The 23149-nt window shown below is 41.0% G+C and overlaps 1 protein-coding gene across 1 annotated transcript in view; it reads left to right on the plus strand.

Annotated features, from left to right (window-relative positions):
- Positions 1-23149, plus strand: part of tmx4 (thioredoxin-related transmembrane protein 4) — a 95783-nt gene that overhangs the window by 53270 nt on the left and 19364 nt on the right. The window contains exons 3-5 of the mRNA XM_051919303.1: positions 4750-4795; positions 14545-14673; positions 22062-22107. Of these exons, the coding sequence (XP_051775263.1) occupies positions 4750-4795; positions 14545-14673; positions 22062-22107 (221 nt within the window). The remainder of the gene's footprint in view (positions 1-4749; positions 4796-14544; positions 14674-22061; positions 22108-23149) is intronic.

Here is a 23149-nt window from a genome sequence, read left to right on the forward strand (position 1 = left end):
TCCAAGTTCTTGCTCAATTTGTGACTCTGTACAAGTCATTTAACCTGCCTGTGCTTCAGACTTAATAACAATAGGCACTTCTGTAAATTGCCCTGAAATGATGAGTTTGGATTTGTATCAACCATGAAATTGATTGACTAACTGAGGCATGGCGTGGAGGCACACAAGTCAGCACTGCCGCCTCGCATCTCCAGAATGCATTTACAGCTCCTTCAGAAAGTATTCAGTCCACTTCACTTTTTAAACATCTTGTTATGTTGCAGTCTGGTGCTAAAATCGTTAAAATCCATGATCCATGATCTTTATCTTCATTTTGGGCTTTTCTACAATGACAGATTTATTTTTAATGTCATTTCATTTTTTTATGTCTCTGTTTAAAAGTTGATTGTGTTTATATCGCCATGCCATCTTTGTTTATCAATGGGCGCCGCTGTTCTTGAGCGTTGGTGTGCTCTGTTACTGTGCCAACATTTTCGAGATCAAATCTTTTGAGATTTTATGTGAAAGACCGGGAGAAAGACATTTGATCAAACGTTTTATGATCAAAAAGTCAATACCGATCTGTCATAATCCCCTAAAGTGATCCTAAAATCAAAGTCTACAAATGAGGCTGATAGTCAGAATAGCCAGAAAAGCATTCAAACAAATTGAATTGCACATACATTTTTATTTTTGGTCCAATCTCAGATTAATTCAGTCTTGTACAAGTCAAGTCAAGTTGGGGAGTAGGCACTGGTACAGCGCGCTGCCGCACCCACTACACGACAAAACAACTCGGGATCCCAGTTGGCAACCCCCCAGGCAGACACGTGGTCCAGTCCCACCCCCTGGAAATGACCCTCTATCTGCCGCAGCCAGGTGTTACGTGGCCTGATCCAGCCACTCGGGTCCTCAACAATGAGGATCTTACAAGCCGGATCACCCTTGGGGGAAACGCGCCACATGTCTGTAGTGCCGTAACTGACGCTCCCTCACAATGCAGGTCATGTGCCTCATTCGGGACACCATGAGCAACACAAAGTCAAACCAGCGGTACCCAAGGATTTTCCGGAGAGACACACATAAAGGAGTCCAGTCTTCGTCTCAGGTCACTGGATAGCGTCCATGTCTCACAACCATATAGCAAGACAGGAAGCAGCAGGACTCTAAAGACTTGGACCTTCATCCTTTGGCAGATATCAGGAACGCCACACACCCCTATCCAGTGACTTCATGACCCCCCACGCTTTTCCAATCCGTCTACTGACTTCATAGGAAGAGTCACCAGAGACATGAATGTCACTGCCAAGGTAAGTAAACCTCTCAATGACGAGGTCGACACTCTCTTCGCAGACAGACACACTGCTGATGGCCATGCCCAAGATGTCATTAAAGGCCTGGCTCTTTGGTTTTTATCAGGACACTCGCAAGCCCAGACACTCAGACCCCTCACTCAGTCTCTCGAGTGCCCCGATCAGAGCCTCCATTGACTCCGTGAAGATCACAGCATCATCAGCAAAGTCAAGATCAGTGAATATTTCTTCACCACCAGATGCCCCACAGCCACTGGACCCCACAACCTTGCCCAACACCCAGTCCATACAAGCATTGACCAGAGTACATGACGGTTTAAGTACCGTATGCTGATGATGACAGGAGTGGCCCACTCCTGGAGGGTCAGAGGATTGTTACCGTAGCAACCAAACACTCAGCGCTGAAGAATAGTGGCACTCACTGATAAACCAGGATGGCTTCGCGTGAACCTAACTTGGGGGTCTGTAGCCTATGACCAGCCTCAGGCCCCACCTCTCTGTACCTTACCTTCAGCTAGAGACCCAGAGCAAACATGAAATGCAAATCACTGTGTGACACTTGACATGCACACACACACAACATTTCTTTTAGCATGCCAATGTGACGATATATTATGAGCCATAGAAATGCGGCCGATGAAACACCAATCTGATTTTAGAGCAACTATCAGAGTTATAAAAAGTACTCAGAAATGATACTTGAGTAAAAGTCGAAGTACTTTGTCAAATTTTTATTTTTCCTGAAGTAAAAAGTATTTCCGTCAAAAAAATTCTTGAGTAAAAGTACAAACTTTCAAACATACGCAAGTAACAAAAGTAAAAGTACCGTATATGCTTGCGTTTAAGTTCTCCCATGGATAAGTCGGAGCTTGATTTGACCGTATAATTTCTGGTATTTTATAATGTCGGTTATATAAGTCAAATGCGGAAAACTCACACTATTGGTCTAAGAGATTACGATATGCTAACACCCACCAGAGAGAGTCACCACGGAGCATACGGCCTTTTTTTTTCTATGTATTGTGCCTACGTGACCACACGGTAATACCTAAACTATTCCAAAGCGACGTTTGCACCTTTATCATAAGAGCATCCCTTATCTACAATGGAGCGTTCGATCAGAAGAAAATATGATGCTGGTTTTAAATTAAAAGTCGTTGAAGTGGCGAAAGAAATTGGGAATTGCGCTGCTGCAACAAAATTCGATGTGTCTGAGAAACTGGTGTGAGATTGGAGGAGACAAGAAGATGTAAAAAAAAAATAAAAAATTAAGTGTCGCATTTTTGAACAGGGGTATAAGTCGGGGCCTGATTTTACAATCAATTTTTCAGGTTTCAAGACCTGACTTATACACGAGTATATGCGGTACATTTTATAATACAAAGAAGGTGCAAGGCTTTGTATGGAGAAGGCATTTATTTTTTTTGGAACCACACTTGCACAATACTTTTTCTACATAAATGAACCACAGAATACTGAATCATACTAATGCAGCCCTGCCTTTGATGAGTAAATAATTCAGTCCGTGTCACGGTGATGACCTGAAGTACGGCACTGGTGAGTGTGGATACGACTTACAATGTGCCTCCCCTACTGGGATAACCAGCAGCAGTTGAAGAGACAACCCTAACTCCTTAGAAAAGAAGAGTTAAACAAATCACCAAAATAACAATAAAACGTGAAGTGAATAGCTCACAACCTTATTGCTTGAATAGATACACAATATGAAAAAAACAAAATGAAAATCAACACAGATAGAGTTTATAATACTTCCCTGAAGTAAAGATGGATTTTAGAAGGTCATTATTAAATTAAATAGTAATGGAACAATTTTAGAATTGTTGTTTATCTTTAACAGGAATTCTGTTAAGAAAGCTGTGGTTCCCTTTGCTCAATTTGGTATCCAATTTCATCTTTAAATTACCCGCTCAAGCGCTCACGTAGACTGTAGAATTAACCACAATTAAACTTCAGGCATTTTGTTAACTCTCCAGCATAACCAGATCTCACCTTCTGCTTTTGGCTGCTCCTGTTAGGGGTTGACACAGCAGATCATCTCTCTCCACTTTCTCTTAGACCTTCCTCTTTTCCTCTTACTTGGCTGCTCTATCCTTAGCACCCTTCTTCCAATATACCCAGCATCTCTCCTCTGCATGTGTAATGTCCTCACTTCTAATCCTGTTCATCCTCATCACACCCAATGCAAATCTTAGCATCTTTAACTCTGACACCTCCAGCTCTGTCTCCTGTGCCACCGTCTCCAACCCATATAACATTGCTGGTCACACTACTGTCCTGTAGACCTTCCCTGCCACTCTTCCTGATACCCGTCTGTCACAAATCACTCCTGACACTCTTCTCCACCCACTCCACCCTGCCTGCACTCTCTTCTTCACTTCTCTTGAATTTCCCATTGGGATTAATAAAGTATCTATCTATCTATCTATCTATCTATCTATCTATCTATCTATCTATCTATCTATCTATCTATCTATCTATCTATCTATCTATCTATCTATCTATCTATCTATCTATGTACGGGGTAGGAGACGAGTACAGGGGGAGTAAACTGATTATGAAATGTGTACTTATTAGGGACAATGATTTATATTTATGTGTGGATTAGGAGGCATATACAGGGAGTAGTGGTATAATGAACAAATGATGAATTACTTATGTATTATGGAAATTCTGTAATATTAGGTGTGGAGTAGAAGGAGTGTACGGGGCAATAGTAGTGGAGTAATGCAACATGTTTATTATTAACTGCATTTTACTGCTGTGTTCATGTTTTTGTTATTGTGCTAAATAAAGTTTATTTTTAAAATTAAAAATGATCTATCTATCTATCTATCTATCTATCTATCTATCTATCTATCTATCTATCTATCTATCTATCTATCTATCTATCTATCTATCTATCTATCTATCTATCTATCTATCTATCTATCTATCTATCTATCTTCCGCACTCCCCATTACTCTGTACTGTTGATCCCAAGTATTTAAACTCCTCCACCTTCGTCAACTCTACTCCCTGCATCCTCACCATTCCACTGACCTCCCTCTCATTCCCACACTTGTATTCTGTACTGGCCATCCTACTAACCTTTATTCCTTATACTTTATGTTAAATTTAAATGGTCTCATCTGAATCACGTAAAGGACTGATAAAAAGGACAGCTCCGAGAAAATAAAAGATACAGTGGAAGACAGAATAACAGACGTGCAATAATCCACGACGTAATAAAGCACTAATATCTATGTGTGTGCGTCCAGTCCCTCAGAGCAATCTGATTGGTCAGTTTGGCTTTGGCAATGCCATCGAAAGAAGAAGTGTGAATGTGAGATACACGATGAGGAGGAAAAGTATGGGAGGCAAGTTGAGAGTCAGCATGGTTTAAATTTTCATTTTTTTCTTTCATTTTTAATTCTCGCTTTTTTTATCTTCCTTTCAGGTCTAAGTGGACGTTTCATGGTGACAACACTGCCTACAATATTTCAGTAAGTACCTCAATTATGTGAATTTCCCCTTGGGATTAATAAAGTATCTATCTATCTATCTATCTATCTATCTATCTATCTATCTATCTATCTATCTATCTATCTATCTATCTATCTATCTATCTATCTATCTATCTATCTATCTATCTATCTATCTATCTATCTATCTATCTATCTATCTATCTATCTATCTATCTATCTATCATTGTTAGAATGAATGCAGAAAGTATTCAGGCCCCTTCACTTTTTTCACATTTTGTTACGTTGCTAAAATCATTTAAATTTCATTCTTTCCCCAAATCAAGCATTCCTCAGTATCCCAAATGACAAAGTAGCAAGAGGATTTTAATGATGTTTGCACATTTAATTAAATAAAAAAAAAACAAAAAAAACTAGAATATATCCCACTGGCACAAGTATTCAGACCCTTCACACGATACTTAGATGAAGCAACTTTAGCGGCGATTCCAGCCTGGGGTCTTCTTGGTTGGACCCCAACATTCACACAGCCTGGGTTTGAGGATTTTCTGCCATTTATCTGTGCTGGCTCTTTCAGGTTTGATGGAGAATGTCTGCTGACAGCAATTTTCAGGTCTTTCCAGAGATGTTTGATTGGGTTCAAGTCCAGACTCTGGTTGGGTAGCTCAAGGACATTCCTAAAGTTGACCCTAATCCCCCCCAGTGTGCTTTCTTTTCTCTGTGCTGTTGGAAGGTGATCCCTCCAGCCCATTCTGAGGTCCAGAGCACTTTGGATCAGGGTTTCATTAAGGATGTCTCCATTCAGATTTCCTACAATGCCGTCTTTTACTCTCAGTCACTGCTACTGACAAACATCCCAACAGCTTGATGCTGACACCGCCATGCTTCACCATTGGAATGGTATTGCACAGGTGATGACCAGTGCCTGGTGCCCTCTGGACATGTTGGGTTCATCAGACCCTAAAACTTTCTTTCTCTGAATCCAAGAACCCTTTAGATGCTCTTTTTGCAAACACCCAAGCAGGCTTCCATTTGTCTTTTACTGACAAGGGGCTTCTGTCTGGTCACTCTGTCATGAGGCCCAGATTTAATAATGGTTACCCTTCTAGAAGTTTCTCCCATCAGCGGGGTGGCTAGCATGTTTGTTCTAAACGTCTTCCATTGAAGAATTATAAAGGCAGCTCTTCTTTTGGGAACCTTCAGTGCTGCAGTGATTTTTTTGATGTCTTCTCCAGATTTGCACCTCGGCCCAATCCAGTCTGTAAGTTCTGCGGGAAATTCCTTTGACCTCATGGCTTGATTCTTCCTCTGATGCCCATTGTCAACTGTGGGACCCTCTCTAGGCAGATGTATGTGCCTTTCCTAATAAGTCCTCTCAATTTAACTGACTACAGGTGGACTGTAAACATCTCATTGATGAGTACGTCGAGTGGGACACACTTGAGCCAATTTTAACCCTTAAACTGACATATACTTGGAGGGTTAATGCACCCCTGGACTCCAAATACTTTTTTGCTGCACTTTTTAAGAAAACGTCACAATTCACCAAGAAAAACTGAAATTTTAATGGAACACGTATTTTTTTCATGCAAAGAGCATCACAATTACTGCAACACTGATCATTGTACACACTGCCAATGAACTGTAAAAACTCTAAAAAACTACTGCAACAATCTATTATGATATGTAGAGGGTGCAACTGACGCCATTGATGAAATTCAGTAAATTACCGAGCCAACTGCGCTTGAACTGGCTGCACACGAGCACACCGAGGCCAAAGCTGATGCTGGTAGGCTAGTCTAGTGCAGCGGCTGAATCCCAGGGACAGTGATTCTGATTCGCTAGGGGGCAGCAGTGGTCATAAGCTGGCTGATCAACGAATTTACGGCACTGACTGATCGGCTCAAATTTTACTGGGCACCGACAATAGCCAGTTGCGTCATTCAACAAATGTACGTAGCAGAATATACTCGGCTCCAGTGTGCTATTAAATTGCTTTGGGAACCGAATATAGCTGGTTGTGGCGGTTTAAGGGTTAAAGTGCATGACCGAGATAGAGACTCACTGCAACAAAAAGAAAAAAAAAAGGAATGTTGGGGCACCCACCTGGTCACCCCTTTAATAAGTTCATGAAACAAATCAAAACACTGCTGTGGGCACAACAAGAATGTAACGGCCGACCCCTTACCCGGCCGGCAGCTACACCTCCAAGACCTGTGGCCTGGATAAATTACTGAGCCAAATCTAAATAACAAGCCGTACCTCTAACAAATGAAAATTTTCCCCACAATCGACGGTTTAATCAAGCACGCAAAAAACAGATGATATGTAAAAATAGGTAATTAATTATATTAAATGAGCAATAACAAGAAAAAAATGCACAATAAATATATCTATACTAATATAATAAAAGGCAAAGCCCTTACTCACTCACTCACTCATCACTAATTCTCCAACTTCCCGTGTAGGTGGAAGGCTGAAATTTGGCAGGCTCATTCCTTACAGCTTTCTTACAAAAGTTAGGCAGGTTTCATTTCGAAATTCTACGCGTAATGGTCATAACTGGAACCTCTTTTTTGTCCATATACTGTAATGGAGGAGGCGGAGTCGCGTATCGCGTCATCACGCCTCCTATGTAATCACGTGAACTGAAAACAAGGAAGAGCCCCAAAGAGCGCTGAAGAAAACATTCATTACACAATTGAGAAGGCACAAGAGAGCGGCTCACGTGAACTGACTGAATGCAGCACGAGTGATCACTTCGATACTGCGGAAACAAAGCACGGTGTAAAACGTAAGTTTAAATTAAGTTTATAGAAACGCTGCCGCTGCCGTTTGCAATACCATATTCGCGAGATACAAGTTTAATGAGAAACGCTCCTGCTGCCGTTTGCAATACCATATTCACGAGATACAAGTTTAATAAGAAGACACGAGGTATAAACGAGACTTTGGATGACTTTAGACCTACAAAAGGTTGCCATTGATTTGAGGCAAGATTGCTTTTCTCATGTACAACTATACGTTGCATTCTTAATAGTAAGCTTGCACGGCTTGGTCATATTACAACCGGAGTGCTGAACTGACAACGTGGTATACAAAGAGAACTATAACAATCGTAAAAAAAGAAAAAAAAAAAAAGCGAAGAACCCGTGGATTAAATAAAAAGGCTCCTTCTTTGGCGAAGCAAGGAAAAAGGAAGACCTTATATGGCGTTCGTTTATAAAACAGCGGAAAAGCTGTGTTACGGCTGCTTCACAAAAAAACAGCAGAGCGCCTTATATGAGCAGGCAGTCAGCTAAAGAAGGGAATCAATAAATAACTATAATCGTAATAAACGAACAAAAAATAGCGGAGAATCCACGGACTACATAAAGCAAATGGGTACCTGAACAGAACAGTGAGTCTTAAATAGCTACACAATAACTATAACAATCTTTATAAACGAACAATAAAAGAATACAGAACCGCTAAGCTAGGAGAAAGGATGGCCTTATATGGCGTTCGTTTATAAAACAGCGGAGAGGCTGTGTAAAGGCAGCTTCACAAAAAAACATATCCTTAACAAATTGTTATTGGTATATTTTCCCTCAATTTAAAAAGGTTTTCTTTTCTTCTTAATAAAAATTTAAAAGCAGTACTTCGCGGATATATATAGATAGATATAGATAGATATGTATGTGTATGTATGTATATATGTGTATATATATGTAGATATGTAAATATGTATATATGTGTCTGTATGTGTATAATATATATATATATATATATATATATATATATATATATATATATATATATATATATATGTGTGTGTGTATGTATGTATGTGTGTGTATATATATATATGTATGTGTATATGTATATATGTATGTGTGTGTGTATGTATGTGTATATATATGTTGATATGTGTATATATATATATATATATATATGTATATATATGTGGATGTGTATATGTGTATATATATATATATATATATATATATATGTATATATGTATATATATATATATGTATATGTAGATATGTGTATATGTAGATATGTATATATATGTATATATGTTTATGTATATATATGTTTACATAACCTCTTTAACACACTACTTCTCCACTGCGAAGCGCGGGTATTTTGCTAGTATATATATATCCCTCCACCAAAGCAACAACACTATATATATATACACACACAATAAACCCTCCCTTGCCCTTGTAACATATAACAAACAACACGAATAACAAAAAAAATGAATGATATACGGAATGATCGTAAACTTGAGTCCGGTTATAAAAACTGTCCTGAATATGGTTGACTGAACTAGCGATAAATGAGTCGTTTGATTTTCCCAGAACAAAATGGAGCAGCCTCACTGTGAATCCTTGGCGCGTGGTGAATGATGAAGTCCGACCCCGGGGTCTCTCGTGATGAGGGTATTGAAGTAAGTCCAGCGGATTGAAAAACAAACTGGATGAAAATGCGCAATGTGGAATACAGCAGGTACAGATGGCTCATGGTCGTGAAAATGAAAAGTCTCCTTCTCTCCTCTCCTTCCTTCTTTTTCTGTTCCCTCCTGATTACTTAAATAGTCCTGTGATGGATGTAATTGATTAATAGCAAACAGGAGTTTTCCAGGTTTGAGGCTGCAGTCTCCTCCCATCATCCATCCCCCTTTCCGGGGACGATTTTCACTGTCACACACACAGCAAACAGGACGATGGAAACAAGACGCACATGGTGCTAACACTGACAACACTATTACTACTATGCTGCCCCGCTACAAGAAGGGTCCTTCTAAGTTTGCTTCTTGCAATGTGAAAACAACGGCTTCATCAGGAAGTCTGTCATCAGCGATGCCTGATCCTACTTTGACACAATTCTTCAGTTTGCATCTGTTTTTAAGGGTGGGGGGGTTGACTGGAAGGGGCGTGGCAAGTGTGGGTGGAGCATCGGGAGTGCTAGGCAACCTCCTCACACTTTGATCTGGACTGAGGCAATGGAGAAGACCCTGTCAGTGACAACGCCCCCTCTCGTCCAAGGGTGGTAGTGCTTACCTTATCGGAGCTAGGAAGTTGGTCCCCAGGCCCGCATGTGTGACAAGTGACATGGTAAAGGATCTGCATATTTGTGTCAATGTGAGATTTCAGTTTTTTTTATTTACAATACATTTGCAAAAGTGTCTAAAATCACGTTTTCACTTTGTCATTCTGGGGTATTGAGTGTTGGCTAATGTTGGGAATAAGAAAATTAACCTAAGCGATTTTAGCAAAATATAGAAAAGTGAATACTTTATGGATCCGCTGTATATGTTGTAAGCTTCCTATATAAAACACATCGCCTGTTTGCACAAATGGCTTTCTAGCAAACACCGGTCATCTTCAAAACACATTTTCTTTTCAATTACAGTATTTACAGCTGGAAACGTGTAAGCCATGCTGTTCAAAGATTACATGAAGCATTAACTTTTCAATTTCCCATCACACATTGTGTCAAGGATCACCTTGACTTGTCTACTAGAGACTATAGAAAGCAAAAGAAATGAAATACTGTGGGGCATTCGGCTACAATATCTGTCTTGAGAGTTGAGATAAAGGACATAATAAACAAGTCAAGTCTGTAAGTGCAGGAGAGGCTGGACTGGCATACCAACGGGGCTCAAGGAAAACTCCCCACCTAGCTGGGAGGCCTTAATGGAAGGAGTGAGTGAATGGAGGCACAATCCGACTTAGAAGATCCTATGTTTTCATCCCAATCGGGAGGAACAATTAATGAATGGAAATTTGTCCCCCAGAACGAGAGATGGCGGAGCTCCTTTGACTGGGTTCCGGTTTAGACACCCACAGAGTCGAGTGGAATTTTTAGTACAGAAGGGCAACCCTGTTGGGCTCCTTGGGTTCTGCCAGGGGGGTGCCATCCGGGGAGGACCTCCCTGTTATGGGTAGCTTCCGTCATACAATGCTATGGCACTGGAAGTGCTCGAAGGTCCAGCATTACTTGGGGAGCAGGAGTCGGGAGGTAGAGGACAGGGTTTGCCTGGACGAGAGTGGAGAAAATATTGTATTGAATTGTGCTTGTGATTACTGGTGTTGGAGGAAGAACCCCGTGAAATTATTTAGTGAAATAAAATACACTTCATCTGCACCCTGGACTGAGTTTGTGTACTTGAGTCTGGGGATCCGGGGCGCCCCCTTTTGGTCACAAGCCGCTATTGCACAATGTAGAGAATGGAATTCTGTTTCCCAATACACTCCACTTGGAAAGGGATTTTGGTGTATCTGGTGTGTGAATTATTGGCCAGGATGTGCAATTTTACTATCATGTGTCAGGTAAGGTTCCATATAGTGGAAAAAACAGAGGAGCACTTCAGTGTCATATGCGCACAGTAAACAAGCGCTCTTGTTTTTAGGAACAGCTAACCAAGTCAGCTAGCAGGGGGTCCCCATTCACCTTTGCTTTGTTCTGTTATCATATTTTTGTATTTGCTGGAGATAAGACATTCCCTATTCATTAACGTAGTGTATCTCAGTTATAGAGCTGTAGTACTAGGGTGTTGTACCGTGTTAGCCATTATGAATGTAGTGAAAAGTCAATCAAAATGACACCTTTGATGGGCTAACTAAAAAGATTACAATATGCAAGCTTTCAAGGCAACTCAGGCCTGAACTTACATATTGTCATCTTTTTAGTTAGCCAAGAAAAGGTGTAATTTTTCTTAACTTTTCACTACAGTTATAGAGCTACCATTCTTACAGCCTGCTGCAAGCTGACATATTGCTAAAGTATCCAATTGAATGCACAGAAGTAATCATGGATCATATATAGAGTCTTCATAGCCTGATGTATGGACTACAAGTCAATGGAAGTTATACAGTAATCCCTCTTCCATCGCGGGGGTTGCGTTCCAGAGCCACCCGCGAAATAAGAAAATCCGCGAAGTAGAAACCATATGTTTATATGGTTATTTTTATATTGTCGTGCTTGGGTCACAGATTTGCGCAGAAACACAGGAGGTTGTAGAGAGACAGGAACGTTATTCAAACACTGCAAACAAACATTTGTCTCTTTTTCAAAAGTTTAAACTGTGCTCCATGACAAGACAGAGATGACAGTTCCGTCTCACAATTAAAAGAATGCAAACATATCTTCCTCTTCAAAGGAGTGCGCGTCAGGAGCAGTGACTGTCACAGAGATAGAGAAAAGCAAACAAATCAATAGGGCTGTTTGGCTTTTAAGTATGCGAAGCACCACAGCACAAAGCTGTTGAAGGCGGCAGCTCACACCCCCTCCGTCAGGAGCAGAGAGAGAGAGAGAGAGAGACAGAGTTTGTTTTTCAATCAAAAATCAATACGTGTCCTTCGAGCTTTTAAGTATGCGAAGCACCGTGCAGCATGTCGTTTCAGGAAGCAGCTGCACAAAAGATAGCAATGTGAAGATAATCTTTCAGCATTTTTAGACGAGCGTCCATATAGTCTAGGTGTGTGAACAGCCCCTCTGTCCGCAGAAATCCACGAACCAGCAAAAAATCCGCGATATATATTTAAATATGCTTACATATAAAATCCGTGATGGAGTGAAGCCGCGAAAGGCGAAGCGCGATATAGCGAGGGATTACTGTACTTAAACTATATAAGGCACTTGTGAGTCCTCCTCTGGAGTCTTGTGTGCAGTTGTGGTCTCCATATTACAGAAAAGACATAGCAGCACTAGAGAGAGTCCAGAGAAGAGAACTGAGATGTGTGAGCTATGAAATCACACTCCATTAGCTGAGCCTTTCTAGTTTGAGCAAATGGAGACTAGGAGGTGCCTGGTGTCATCAGCAATATTTATTAATTTTTTGTGGGTTCCCCAGAAATGATTTTTTTAAAGTATACATCTATTTAGGGATTTAGGAACCCAAGGATTACAAGGATTTTGATGAACTTTTAACAGGTTGTACCTTCTGCTATTTATGACTGTGATTTTCGCCTCCTTCTCGTCTTGGTTATTTGATCTCCTGGTCTTTTGCTCTGTGGTGTCCCCTTTTGAGGACAGCCCTTCCACAAAATGTTGATAACAGATGGTATGTATGTATACTTGCACACCAGGCCTATTCCAAAACTGGACTATCTCCATTTTCTGGGTTTGTCCATGTGAGTAAATGTACATTTGAATTTGAAGGGTCATTTTTCTCATTGCAAAATATTAAGGTTTCAGGTACTTAATTATAATGTTGATGCCAAAGTTCCGTAATGTCAATTCATTATTCAACCAATCTATTTACCTTATATCCCTAGATATCTCTATATATACTATATATACTCGTGTATAAGTCGGGTCTTGAAATCCGAAATATTGATCATAAAATCAGACCTAGTCTTATATGCCCGTTCAAAAATGCAACATTTAATTATTTTTAACATCTTCTTGCTTCCTCCAGTCTCGCACCAGCTTGTCAGACACATCTTTCGCTACTTCAACAATGTTTAATTTAAAACCAGTTTCGTATTTTCTTCTGATCGAACGCTCCATCTTAGGTAAGGAATGCTCTTACAATAAAGGTGTATGAGGGTGTGAGACACAAAAAAAAACAAATCAGTGCAAACGTTGCTTCGGAATAGTTTGGGTATTACCGTGTGGTCACGTAGGCACAATACGTAGAAAAGAAAAAGGCCGTGTGCTCCGCAGTTACTGGTGGGCGATAGCATATTGTAATCTCTTGGACCAATAGTGAGTTTTCCGCATTCGACTTATACGACCGACATTATAAAATACTAGAAATTATACGGTAAAATCAAGTCCCGACTTATCCACGGGAGAACTTATCCACAAGTATACATGATATATAAAATCCAACATCTGTATGTCTTTCTGCTTTTCACAAGAGAACTACTTAACAGATTTAGATCAGATTTTTTTCCTCGAATTTGGTTGAACATTCAGGTTGATTTTGTGACCACTCTTATCGTCCCACGTATCATAGTTCGCTTGTGGTACCCATTTATTTGCCCAAATCTGAGAGACACACAGCAGACTGGGGGTGGGGGGCAGGGCCCCTCTCAGGAACGTGCCAGTCTCAGAGAGTACCATACATCCACTTAGCTAGCGAATGAGAGAACTACTTAACATCCTCACAGGTGGCGCAGTGGTAGTGCTGCTGCTTTGCAGTAAGGAGACTGTGGAAGACTGTGGGTTCGCTTCCCGGTTCCTCCCTTCGTGGATAGCGCTTTGAGTACGGAGAAAAGCGCTATATAAATGTAATGAATTTTTATTATTAGTACTTAACAGATTTAGATTGTTTGTTTTTTTTTCTACGATTTGCTTGAACATTCCAGTTTATCTTTGCGACTTCTCTCATTGCACTAAAAGTCAAAGTTCGCTTGCAGGAGCGATATATCCGTGCTAATCCAAGACAGAGGCTGTGGGCCAAGGGGAGAGGGAAGCGTGACATCAGGAGTGGGGAGTCGGTCTACCTCTGTGTTTTGGAGAGTAACTTGCCTCCGCTTAGCTAGTGATACCTTTTTGTTTATTGATTTTTAATGTTTTCCCTGTTTCACTATTATGCGAGCAGAGCCGCGGGGGTCGGCTAGTTGAAAATAATTAAAAACTACACAACAGATTTGACATCCAGTTAGAATCTGGTGCCATGTTGCCCTTCCGAGTAGCAGTAAATATGTCTACCTTGGTAAAGCATCCGCCGCATATTACTGTACCAACTAACACTCAGTTCTCTGTGGTTGGCCAGTCATCCTTAAGCGACCTTGTGTCCATTAAATTCCTTGTTTTTGTTTATTCAGTGCAAAAGATGGATCATTTCGAAGATATCTGGCATCCAGGAGTGTCGAGGACCTCCAGAGTTACATTTCAGAGAGGAAGTGGGAAGCTGTAGACCCTTTACCCAAGTGGAAGTCCCCTTCTTCAGTTCCGTAAGTCACTTTTGATATTCCTCAGTAAAGGCTTGGAAATGAAGAATGACAAGTTCGGAAGCTTTACAGGATTTATTTCATACTGTTGGTAGTTATTGCGTAAATTATTAGTTGTAAAAGAAGGACAGAAACAAGATAAAGGTTTTGGGGGATCCACCCCGTATATATTGCAAGGTTTGCAAAAAGAGTATTCATAAGCGACTGAGTGTATCCAGCAGGGGCGTTAGCTCCCTTGTTGGAATGAGTTCTTTTTGTAATTGCGGCATGTTACATAATCCAGATCTATATAGATATCAGTGGTGACTGCTAGCTTTTGAAACAGGGGAAGCTCATATTAGGCCTTCATCATAAAATTCATTATGTTATTTGTACGTAAATTCTGCCCTCTGTGCCTTTTGCAGAAAATGGTCTGTGACCCTGTCGTACCAATTGGCCGTCTTTTCCAGGGACTTAACCAGTTTCCTCTCAATGGCCAGGAGAGCAAGTTTGCTCAAACGATCTTGGCCCATCGTGTTGCGGGTGTATGACTTGACCTGTTTTAAACAGGAGAAGCTCCTCTCTACACCTGCTGATGTAGTGCCAATTGTTGCCACTAATGACAACAGCTTGTATAGCTGAGGCATTGCACTATCCAACTCCATGTCTTTAAAAAACACCAAGAAATCGCACAGCTTACCCCTGCTCCCCTGTAAGTCATGATCTGAATATAGTACTTGAAGTTCAGATCTCAGTCTTCCTGAGTCAAAGAAATGGCCATAACTTTTCAGCACACTTTCAAATGCTGTCAATCAAAAAAGGGGTTCCGCCCTTTAAACAGCTCCTCCAATCATCATGCAGCAGCCCAGCGTCCTGGCCCGCCCACTGCTCCATTCACTCCCAGAGAAGCTGAGCTTCCCTGGAAGTGACGATTTTGGTGCATTTATCCAATTACCGTCCAGCTTTTCTGCAGTGAAAAAAGCTCCTGTGTGCTTGTCCATAGAACTCCAGGGAAGCTGGGCTTCAGGAGGGTTTAACGCGCTGTGCTGCACAGAAATGTATGACAAGAAAATCGCGTCAAACAATCTACAATAAATACCTGATTCTGAACGAGCTAGTCATGAAGTTGAACGCGTTCTAGCGCACTTTTATTAAAACCAATATAAATACAACAGTGCATATATGAGCATTTATTTTCTGACATAGTAGAGGAAGCGGAGCTTCCCTTGTAGTCTTAGAGCAGTCGCCACTGATAGATATGATATTAAAAGGCGATACTCCTCCTTTAGTGATACGGCGGTAAGAAATCACATAGCAGAAATAACTTAGCTTTCTTTAATGACGGTTTAAGCTGAATGACAGACGATGGAAGCCAATGGCAAGAACCTTCGGGAGTAAGCCCCGATGTTCAGAGTCTGCCGTTTTTGTCGCTGCGTTGGAAGGATTTTCAGTATCGGATAACCTAATATCCCATCCGTCTGTGGCTTCAAAGGTGTGCCGGGCAATGTTCCAAGGCTTTATACTCTTTCTTCATGTGCAGGCCCCCACTTAGGTGAATCATGCCATTCCAAACAAGGCAAAGAGAGGATACAGTTTCATGCTGAGTTTGACACACAGAAATAGTATACAATGGTCCTCAGTGTGACTGCCATTTTGTAGCTGTCCCTAACTTGTCTTGTCTTAAAATGCTTGCCTAACAGTTCTTATATGGTGAGCCACTGTGCTAAATCTGGTTTCTGTGTCAACAGTGCATGTTAGTAGTAGGAAAAGTAGATTTATAAAATATATTTGGACAGAGGACAGTGACATATTAAACGTGTGTTACACTGAGTCATAAAAAAGTCTGCTAGGGAAGTGAAGTGCTCGGGAATTTATGGGTGCCGGGCAGGAAAAAGTGGGTTCTCAACCCGAAATGAGGTCTGTCGGAGGGCGTGGTCTGGAGCCAGAAGTGGGAGGAGTTCTAGGCAGGCTTTCCTTCTGGTAGTCTGTGGGAGAGAGAGAAAAGACATTAGTGCAATTCATCAACCCCTGACTCTGCGTCTTACTCTCACCTAAGCCCTTAGACTGCCTCCCATGCGCATGTGTGTGACATAGTAAAATAAGAGACTAATCGATTTACTAAGCATCTGTGGATTATGTGGCCTGATCCACATGGAACATTTAAAAATAAATCTGACGAGAACAGGCCCTATGGCCCAACCAAGCAGGCCAATCCTTTCCACCGAATTTTTCCAAAATAACATCAGGTCGAGATTTGAAGGTCCCTAAAGTCCTACACCTGGCTACACTACTTGGTTACTTATTCCACCACATTGTCCCTTTGACTTAAGATTTATTGAAGGTTTGATTTTGTTGAGGTGAACTGAAGACTAATTGAATTGAGTAGCTGGGCACGTCACAAGTGCATATCACAGGTGCCAACTGTCCCCAACTCACTAAATTTATGTAAATGGGGTTTGTGAATGAAAATCGCTGGAAAATTTGGGTTATGTGACATTGACCTAACATGTAGCTTACTTAAAATGCATGCCATGCTGCACTCACACACTGGCACGGAGAGACAATGTGCCATCATACCAATTTGCCAGACTAAACAGCAAAGCCAGTGGCGTCAGTCATCAGTGAATGGCACTCAATGTGACAATGGCAATCAAAACAACAGTAAAACTAAAGGAGGAGAAAATGGCTTCTAGTCAAACAAACCTGGGGGGAAATTCCATGGATTTCATCTGCCGGACATCCTTGTGAGGTCAGAGCTTTTTTATAAAACCCCAGGGCCCATGAGCCCCCACTTCCTGAAGAGCCAATGCTCCCTTATTTCCCAAAGCCACCCGAAGTGTCGGCTTTACGATGGAAGGACTGAGTATTTTGCCTGCTGCCAACTTTGCTGCCACCTCACAGCTTTGACTCCACAGGTCTTCCCAGTTCCTACTCGATTTTGCCGCACCCCTTTTACTAAATGAATAACCAAAAATACAAGGCATTCAAAAGTAAAATGACAACCTCCCTCGGAAACAGAACACAGCGCTCAAACGTGACATGTTCTCAAGAGCACACATAAGAACAAAAATATGTTTCTCAAATGCCTGACATTAATGGGATTTTGTGTGGCGTATTTATCGGACACTTGCTGACATTTTCAATTTTCTGCTTTATAGATTTATGTGCAGATTATTCATTTTCTTTTCAGTCTGAAAATGTTTGCAAGCCGTATATAAATGGAAAAAAAAAAAGAAACGACTGTCCTTCATGTGTATGAAATGAGGAATGGGTGGCAGTTTGATTTGTTTAGATATATTTAAATTGTGTCTATGCGTGGCACTGTTTTCTCTTTTATTGTTAAAAAGAAAAAGCTTTATTACTCAAGGAGCAATTATGATCTTAAAAATAACGTATTTAATTTATGTTAATTCCAGGGAGAGATCAAAAATAAAATTATACAAGAAGACAAATGTGTATGTTTTGGCGATCATAATGCATTTCCGTGAATACATTTTCCCCTCAGTTTCATTTCCTTTATTGTTTTAAATGCTTTATGAGACAGGAAATCCAATAATGCTTGAAAACCATAGAATTCATCTTAGAATACGGAAACTGAATGCCCCATCCAGGAAGAGTTTCTGCCTTACCCCCAGTGCCACCAGGGTAGAGTTTGCCCCATCACAGCCCTGAAATGAATGAATGGACAATCGAATGAATGGTTTAAGTGAAGAGAGCAGCCATCTCTTTCGACTGCGGCTATGTCCACTAGGGCTGCCGAATATATTCCAATGTATTTGAATTTACATTTTTTATACCATATTATTATGGTAATGGCCACACAGGTAGCCTCAGCAAGAACAAATACAGACTGGAATACAAGAAAGACTCCGAGCGGTACTCAGGCAAATGTTTAAATTTTAGAGCCATCAAAATCCCAATCATCTGCACTGCTGTCTTTTCTTCAGACTAGTACTGACAGCTGGGTGCGGAGGTTTTTCACAGGATAGCAAGCCGTAAATGCAGCCACTAAAATGCAAGTGAGAGGCAGGCGGGGAGAAGGCAGGCGGACATGTTTTATCATTCGGGGGGCACCCAACGGTCAGCGGCAGGGTGCAGGTAACACCACGACATTCAGAATAAAAAATCAGTCGGCACTTGTGGACTCGCACAGAAAAACGGGACTGTCACAGTATCGAGTCACCAACTCCGTCTCCTTTTTTTACTTTCTCATATACGAAGTATAGGGAAAGTATTGGAATCGTCCAAAAATTCGATTTTGAGATTTTGATGAATCTCGACGTTTTAGACCTTCCTGAATCTGAAAATACCATTTTTACTTTCTCGTATACCAAGTACAGTGGAACCTCGGGTCACGACCGTATTTCGTTCCAAAACTCTGGTCGCAACCCGATTTGGTTGTGACCCGAAGTAATTTCCCCCATAGGATTGTATGTCCGTCCATCCATCCATTTTCCAACCCGCTGAATCCAAACACAGGGTCACGAGGGTCTGCTGGAGCCAATCCCAGCCAACACAGGGCACAAGGCAGGAACCAATCCCGGGCAGGGTGCCAACCCACCGCAGAGGATTGTATGTAAATACAATTAATCTGTTCCGGATTGTACAAGCTGTATGTAAATATATATTTTTAAGATCTTTAAGCACAAAATAGTTAATTATACCATAGAATGCACAGTGTAATAGTAAAGTAAATGTTTACTTACTTCTTCTGTAATGTTTACTTCTTCTGCTTGGGTTCTCTCGCTCGCTCACTGCACAGGGAATGCACAGGGAGAGACTGAAGATGTGCGGAAATCATCAGCACGTACGAACCAGAAGGGAAACTGGCTTGTTCGTCATCCGAGTGTGTGGTCGTGAACAGATGCAAAAGTTTGGTGAACTTTTTGGTCGTAACCCGATTTGTACGTGGTCCGAGACGTTCGTGACCCGAGGTTCCACTGTATAGGGAAAGTATTGGAATCGTCCAAAAATTTGATTTTGAGATTTTGATGAATCTCGACATTTTAGACCTTCCTGAGTCCGAAAATACCTTTTTTACTTTCTCGTATACCAAGTATAAGGAAAGTATTGGAATTGTCCCAAGATTCAATTTTGAGATTTTGATGAATCTCGACATTTTTGCCCTCCCTGACTTTCTTGTATACGAAGTATAGAGAAAGTATTGGAATCCTCCAAAAATTCCATTTCAAGATTTTCATGAATCTCGATGTCTTAGACCTCCTTGAGTTGAAAATACCATTTTTGTAATTATGTCTGTGTGTCTGTGTGTGTGTGTGCATGTGTGTGTACACGATAACTTGAGTACGCTTTCACTCAGGTCAACCAAATTTTGCATACAAGTATTAGGTATAAACGTAGATTTCTATCAACTTTTGAGTTATTTCCGCTAACCGGAAGTGGTTCTTTATCTTTCATTCATGCAGCATCACAGTCCGATTTATTCAATTTTACTTTTATAATTAATGTTTTATATAGTATTAAATTGATTTGATTTGTTGTTGATGGTTCTTTAATGTACATCATATAAAAATATAATTCTCTTGTGGTTTACTCCTCAAATATCCATCCCCATATCTGAGTATATACGATTAAGTCTAGGGGAGAGCACTCCTGATTTTTCTCCTTTACAGATGAAGCGATTTTTTTAGTAAAGGTGGCTTGAATGTATTTAATTACACCTCGTTGTTTTAGGCATTATGGGTCGAACCAGCAGTCCAAGTAAGACTGAGACTACCTGTGGGTGAAGGCGTGTTGGGTATGTGGTTGTGGTGCCCTCTGTCGCCTGTTCTGTCTGTCCCGAAGGCTCCAGAAAGTGCCACTGCTATGGAAAACATCCCGCATCTTGGAGGAGGCAGGTAGCCATTAAGCTAATGACCATCATGAAGACCTTTAAGAGGCTGGTCCTGGACTATGTGAGTCCTCTTGTGGCAGACCACCTGGACCCACTGTTTGCCTATCATGCAAGGACTGGTGCAATCAGATGTCTTGTCACCTGGACAAAGATGGCCGAACTGTGAGGATGATGTTTTTGGATTTCTCCAGTGCCTTCAAATACATCCAGACATCCCCGTTAAGGGGTCAGCTTAGAGATAAGCAGGTGGCTGAGCCTGTGGTGTCCTGGATGATGGACTGCAGTTTGTGAAGTTCAAGGACTGGTTGAGCAACACTGGAGCACTACAAGGAACAGGCCCATCTCCTTTATTCTTCACTCTGCACACCTCAGACAAGAAATATAACAGCATGTCAGGTCACATGCAGAACTTCTTAGATGATTCTGCACTTGTGGGGGGTATTTATATGGGGTCTGAGACAGGGGAGAGGAGTCGGGGGAGAACTTTGAGAACTTCCTGCAACTCAACATCAGCAAAACCAAAGAACTGCTTATTCAGGAAGTGGATATAAAGGTGACGCAGTCCTACAAATACTTGGGGGGGTCCACATTAATGACAATCGGGTCTTGCAACACAGAGAAGAAGGGGCAGAGAGCAGACTCTTTTTTTTTTTTCCTTAGGATATCCGCGCTTCTTTAATGTGGGAAGTCACATCCTTCACATTTTCTACAACTCTGTGATGGCCAGTAGGATTTACTACACCAGTAATATCACTTAATGAGGGGACCACCGAATCAAGAAGCTAATTAAAAAAGCAGGCTCAGTTATGTGGGGTGCACTGTGGACCCTCTGGAGGTAGTAAAACAGAACTGAGTGCCATTTTGAGCAACGCTGCTGCACATCCTCTCTGAGGGGCAAATACTTTTTCACAGCACTGTCTTTAGTTTCCTGCATTAGATCAATATAATACAGTTTAAAAAGCACTAAGTAAGTGAAGTAAATGTGAGATAAATGCAAATAAATATTAAAGCTCAAATGGCGCGTTAGTTGATTTTCTCAACTTATTTGTATTTCCAGTGTTCCCTTGATTATTATTCTGTCATTGATATCTCCTTATGGAACTGTTTTGTCAAATATTTTCCTAATATTCATTTCAAATTTTAATAAAGTATATGATGGCCAAGCTTCATTGAAACAGCAGCTCTAATTACCCACTAATTTATTTATTTGATGGTTATAGTTTAATAACGAAAGTTATGAGCTGTGAACTTTTACTTAGTATTTTAAAGTCTTTCAAGAATAAATTATAAATGATACCCTTGTGAATTAACGCAATGACAGTTTCCATGCTATTGAAGCCGAGCATTGGAATCCTGTCCTTTTTAATTATTTATTAAATATACCCTCTTGTGCTGTGACTCAATGGGATGAAGTTTTCTGTTTTCATTTTACAACGTTATTTGAATTTGGAGGAATAGCTGTAAAGCCTGCCTCCTCCTTCTCACTTCATATTCTCTTTGAGATTCTCTTCTAATTGCTTTTTTATTTATTTTTTTATCATTGGTGTCTTTCTAACAGGATGACGGCAATGGCTGGTCTCTTTCGCCTGTCTGTCTGGATACGAGTAAGTAAGCTCTGCTGTATTTCTTCCATAAGTGGCATTCACAGGTGGACCCCTGGCAAGTTCTTGACACATCACAAGGGGTAGTCAAGCCAACCAGATTTGGAGGGCCGATGTGAAGGGTTCGAGGTTCAAGGTTGGTTTACTTAATCAGGTTTAGGCAAGAAAACATGAAGTTCACCTTCTCGGTTGCAGCTAATAACAAGACGGAAAGAAATTAAATGAAACAAAGAGAGACAAGACAGGTTAAGGTACAGTGCATCCGGAAAGTATTCACAGCACATCACTTTTTCCACATTTTGTTATGTTACAGCCTTATTCCAAAATGGATTAAATTAATTTTTTTTCCTCAGAATTCTACACACAACACCCCATAATGACAAAGTGAAAAAAGTTTACTTTAGATTTTTGCAAATTTATTAAAAATAAAAAAATTGAGAAAGCACATGTCCATAAGTATTCACAGCCTTTGCCATGAAGCTCGAAATTGAGCTCAGGTGCCTCCTGTTTCCCCTGATCATCCTTGAGATGTTTCTGCAGCTTCATTGGAGTCCACCTGTGGTAAATTCAGTTGACTGGACATGATTTGGAAAGGCACACACCTGTCTATAGAAGGTCCTACAGTTGACAGTTCATGTCAGAGCACAAACCAAGCATGAAGTCAAAGGAATTGTCTGTAGACCTCCGAGACAGGATTGTCTCGAGGCACAAATCTGGGGAAGGTTACAGAAAAATTTCTGCTGCTTTGAAGGTCCCAATGAGCACAGTGGCCTCCATCATCCGTAAGTGGAAGAAGTTTGAAACCACCAGGACTCTTCCTAGAGCTGGCCGGCCATCTAAACTGAGCGATCAGGGGAGAAGGGCCTTAGTCAGGGAGGTGACCAAGAACCCGATGGTCACTCTGTCAGAGCTCCAGAGGTCCTCTGTGGAGAGAGGAGAACCTTCCAGAAGGACAACCATCTCTGCAGCAATCCACCAATCAGGCCTGTATGGTAGAGCGGCCAGATGGAAGCCACTCCTTAGTAAAAGGCACATGGCAGCCCAC

Source organism: Erpetoichthys calabaricus, chromosome 15, assembly GCF_900747795.2.
Source record: "Erpetoichthys calabaricus chromosome 15, fErpCal1.3, whole genome shotgun sequence".
NCBI classification, from domain to species: domain Eukaryota; kingdom Metazoa; phylum Chordata; class Cladistia; order Polypteriformes; family Polypteridae; genus Erpetoichthys; species Erpetoichthys calabaricus.